General features: G+C 46.3%; 1 protein-coding gene across 4 annotated transcripts in view; it reads right to left on the bottom strand.

The window, feature by feature from the left end:
* plcg1 (phospholipase C, gamma 1) overlaps positions 1-5,000 on the bottom strand; it is a 62,272-nt gene that overhangs the window by 23,602 nt on the left and 33,670 nt on the right. For all 4 annotated transcript variants that reach the window (XM_066670128.1, XM_066670129.1, XM_066670130.1 and 1 more), the window contains exons 10-11: positions 4,447-4,548; positions 1,034-1,152 (exon numbers count right to left, since the gene is read on the bottom strand). In XM_066670128.1, the coding sequence (XP_066526225.1) occupies positions 1,034-1,152; positions 4,447-4,548 (221 nt within the window). The remainder of the gene's footprint in view (positions 1-1,033; positions 1,153-4,446; positions 4,549-5,000) is intronic.

Raw genomic sequence — 5,000 nt, 5'->3', positions numbered from 1 at the left:
GCATTACGGAGGTTTATAGTGTCGGATGAATTCGAGTTCGACTTCGATCACATTTACAAGAATAACGGTACCTCTACATTTGAGTTTAGCTTATTGCTAGGCTATTGTCATGAATAATGTTGGTTATTTAGCTAGATACTGTCATAACAGTCAGTCATAACGGTGTTTTACCGCGGCGTTGTTCAGCTGTTGTCCACCAGTGACGTCACGGTCGCGTTTAAGAATTTCGGGTTTTTCCGTCAATTTAATAAAACTGTCAGTTTTAAAGCAAATTAAGCTGCTATTTTCATTTTAATTCATACTTATATCTGTCAGTGACTACAATAATGTAGAATATTCATGGAGGTCCATTAAGTGGTGCTTAGTCTTTAAGAACCGACAGTTCTCCTGATGTTGATATATCCACTTGACGACCTCAGAAGGGGGCACTGTGACCAGATAATCGATGCTACTCACGTCGCCTTTCTGTCTCAAGTTTTACAACACTCAAAACCATTTCGTATAACAGCTCTTAAGAGGCCAACGTCTGGTTCCATTCACCACCGCTGTGAACAACAGAGCGTTTCACAATGAACCACTCTAGTGGAAATCCCCTTTAACATAAACCAACAAAAGAGCATGAAGTCCAAACAGTCAGAACATGTCAGGTACAGAAACCGCGGACTCTGCTGCAGTTCTGAGGTCAACCAGCTCCTGGTCCTTTGTCAGAGGTGTGACAATGACATTGACGGTAAATTTAGACAGATGTAACACCTCAGCACACCACGGAAATCACTGAGGCACTGACCACTAGCAAATACTCCACACCTTCCTGTTTATTCAGTAACATTTATAAACCCCCAACAGCTTTGTCTTCACCTGTGTTCACAGTAAAATCAAACATATCGCTTCAGTCAGCCTTTTTTTTATATATTTTTACACAAGACTACATCTAAATTAAAGCAGCTGACAGGGTTAAGAGTTTTTAACTGGCACCACTGACGTGGAGTTTGGTGGCTCTTGTCAGACGCATAACGCAGCTCTGTATACGTACGTGTTGTGTGATGATGAAATCCAGTAGTGAGACAGAGGGTTGTTCATGTCCTCTGGATGTACTTGGTCAAGCGTGAAGTCCCAGATGGAGTTCTCCTTTGAGAACAGGTACGTGAGGAACTGAGAGAGAAAAGAAAACAAAGAGGAGTTGTTTTAGAGTCATATGCCGTCACTTTCGGTGCAGTCTATAACGTAAATGACTGGTTCTGTACTTTCACACATGGGATCAGACTCATTAGGTCTGCTCCGGTGCTCCATGGCCTAGTGCTGGGGGTTTGTACATCTCCAGCCCACACGCAAAACAAGAGCTTCTCATTTCATCTCTTGATTTTCTAAACAGATTATATCCACCATGCGTGCACCTTAAAGCAGCTGAGTTGACAATATGAAAGAGACGTCTGCCAATGAAGCGGTGCGATATCTGCAATACACAACTGAGGTTAACATCAAAGCTTCTGTGGAGATAGCATCAAAGGGCCGTGTGAATGAGTCAAACGTTGCTGGGCCATTTTAGAGGCAACAGACTTGGCACACGAGCTAATATCACCCCACTGTGTACAGAACGTATGACCTCCTCCCTGTTCATTCTTTCAGCTCCACCGACAACACAGGGCCACTTGGTTGTTAGCCCCCATCATCCTGTTCTTCAATATTCAGGAGAGCCACAGAGCAGGGATGATTCGGCTGGTGGATCATTGTCAGCGCTACAATGATTGTAGCCTCTGGTTCTTGGTTGGTTTTGACTCCTACGACTCCCCTTTGAATGTATCAAGTGACGTCTCAAAACACTGTCTCTAAGGGGAACAGTGGGCTTTGGAGACCACAACAACGGCAGCGGTAACGTTAAGCGGTGTTTACTCATGGTGTATTGGCGTGTTGTTGTTGTTGTTTGGGACTGAACACAGCTCCGTCATCAGTTCAGACAGATCAGTAGAGTTTGTTCCTTCCTTGTTGCAGCGTCCAGCTCTCGCTGGATTCTTTCGTCGGCCACCGATCCAAGGAGCGTTTGAACCTCTTCAAAAGACCACGGCGTCATTTTACGAGCTGCCGTCGTGAGTCGGATAAAAACAAACGTGATCTCTGCTGCAGCTGGAGATTTTACAGATGGAGAGTTGGTGCTGGTCGTCTGCGTTGCGTGGCGTAGAGTGACGACTCTCTCTGGACAAGGTTTACACGACACGAGAGAACAGGGAGTAAACAAGAACCGGCTTTACCTAGACCTAGATTTACCTGACTAGACTAGATTCAGACCGCTGTACCCTGTGTCCGAGTCACATTACTGTGCTTGAGAAGAAGGCGGTTTCTGAAGCTAAAGATTCATGGTGCAGATCTCTCTGAGAACATACCAAAGCCCCATGGAATTGAGGTCAACAACAGAGGAAGAAAGAACAAAAAAAAGAGGTAGTAATCGACATTTCCGACTAAACCACAAAACCTCAGGAAGCACTTGAAAGGAGGACAGTCATAGTTGGTCGGTGTTTTTAAAAAAAAAAAGAAATAGCGAAACAGCACAGCAGACTTGATAAAAACTAGGTCTGAAGAAAGGAAAGTCAGAATAAAGTCTGTGTGCTACTTCTGAACAGTCTCGGCTCATGCAACACTTTTTGCAGCTGGAGCTGTATGCAAATGCTAGACCTAACCGTTTGCAGGCATCCTTTTAAAAACGAAAAGTTCCACTGCTCTGCTGCTTTAAAGCCTCTGTCCACTGTCTCTCTGTGGTGTGGTGAATGTACTATGAAGGGCTGCAGAGAGGATGACGCATGCTTCTGCCTTTTAAGATGGTTATTAAATGATTGTTTGCACAGTTTTCTTCTCTTGCATTTTTATTGGGAGCTGCCAAAGTTGGTTGAAATGGCATTAGGGCCCATCAGAGTTAGGGATACGTTTACAGCCTTTACTGCCTTAGTCAGCCTCCAAAGCCCTGCTGGGAGTGGAGGAGTGTCTCAGAGGGATGGCTGTGGTGCAGCAGTGTCCTCCCAGTAATGGAGCTCCCAGGGCCCTGAATTATAATCAGTGCTTCCCAAAACACTCTGCAGCTCCCCTTGACCCCCTCGCTGGCATCCTCGCCTGCGGAAGTGGAACAGGGTCTCTCTGGCAGGTTTGACCCCTACCCCTTGCTTGAAAAGGAGTTACACGACGTGGTGGTTAAAATCTTCCCCTGCGAAAGAGGACGACCCTTCAGGAGCCTGACACTTCATCAGAACAGAAATGACACAGGACTGCTTCACTCCCTGGCCAGCTCTTAAAGTAACTGTGCACCAGTCTGCAGTGATATCAGGTGAACACTGCTGGACACCTTCATAAGTGTTCAGCCCTATATTTTCACCCACTCCTCACCCTTCAGTGATATGAAACTGAATACAGATTCTAATTCAGCAGCGATTTTCCAACTCTCCAATTCCACCTTAAATGTTGCAAAAAGTGTCAGGTGCGTGAATATAATTGTTTCACCATTTAAGGTGGAACTGGAAATGTATTACCTATTAACCACCTACAGAGACACAGAGAGATGCTTTATGCTTGTTATGAACCAAAGGCTCATAGTACTTTAAAACTACATTAAACTAAAATAATACAAGTGTAGGGGCGGCATGGTGGCGCAGCAGGTAGGTGTCGCAGTCACACAGCTCCAGGGGCCTGGAGGTTGTGGGTTCGATTCCCGCTCCGGGTGACTGTCTGTGAGGAGTGTGGTGTGTTCTCTCTGTGTCCGCGTGGGTTTCCTCCGGGTGACTGACTGTGAGGAGTGTGGTGTGTTCTCCCTGTGTCCGCGTGGGTTTCCTCCGGGTGACTGTCTGTGAGGAGTGTGGTGTGTTCTCCCTGTGTCCGCGTGGGTTTCCTCCGGGTGACTGTCTGTGAGGAGTGTGGTGTGTTCTCCCTGTGTCCGCGTGGGTTTCCTCCGGGTGACTGTCTGTGAGGAGTGTGGTGTGTTCTCCCTGTGTCCGCGTGGGTTTCCTCCGGGTGACTGTCTGTGAGGAGTGTGGTGTGTTCTCCCCGTGTCCGCGTGGGTTTCCTCCGGGTGACTGTCTGTGAGGAGTGTGGTGTGTTCTCCCCGTGTCCGCGTGGGTTTCCTCCGGGTGACTGTCTGTGAGGAGTGTGGTGTGTTCTCCCTGTGTCTGCATGGGTTTCCTCCGGGTGACTGTCTGTGAGGAGTGTGGTGTGTTCTCCCTGTGTCTGCGTGGGTTTCCTCCCACAGTCCAAAAAAAACACATGTTGGTGGGTGGATTTGCGACTCAAAAGTGTCTGTAGGTGTGAGTGAGAGTGGATGTGTGAGAAGATGCTTTATCCAAAAGCACTGGGGGAAGTTACACAGTCTTAGACACAGAGCTCGAGTGGAATGATATTTAACAGCAGCCAACGAGGCTTGGTTAGGTCTCACTGTGAGGTGTTGTAATGCAGACTTTGGAAGAGAGATACCTCATCCTGGAGGAAGTAAGGCTGCTCGATCTCCCTCAAAGGATCCTTCAGGTAATGGAACATAAACTCCTGTACTTTGTTATTATCTGTGGCCCAGAGCTCCTGAGAAAAACACACAAACAGTTCAGTATGGCATTGTTTTAAATCAGAGATGATACCCACTCACTCAAGAACATCAGAAATCGAGACAAGGTCAAGATCAAACACTTTCATGCTCTTAAGAATCCTTTTTTTTTTTAAAAACTAGAGCAGAAAACCACCGCAGACACACCACTTCTCCCATGACAATCCCACAGCAACAGGTATCTCACCACTAGCAGAAGTTAGTTAAGAATTAAAGGGGGACAAATGAAGAAAAACCGACTTGGACTCTACAGGACTTACCATTTATTACAAATTCACATCACAAAAGATTACAGAGATCCCCCTCTCCTTCTGAAGAAGAGAATGTAATGAACCTTTAGGGAACACAACTGGACTCTAACACCACTGCTGTACCTTTATACCTTTGGTGACAGTAATGTATTTGTATTGTGTCGTTGTTTTCGGACAGT

Source organism: Hoplias malabaricus, chromosome 5 (genome assembly GCF_029633855.1).
Source record: "Hoplias malabaricus isolate fHopMal1 chromosome 5, fHopMal1.hap1, whole genome shotgun sequence".
Classification (NCBI taxonomy): domain Eukaryota; kingdom Metazoa; phylum Chordata; class Actinopteri; order Characiformes; family Erythrinidae; genus Hoplias; species Hoplias malabaricus.
The sequence above is the reverse complement of the archived record's forward strand: the minus strand, read 5'-3'. Positions and strand labels throughout refer to the sequence as shown.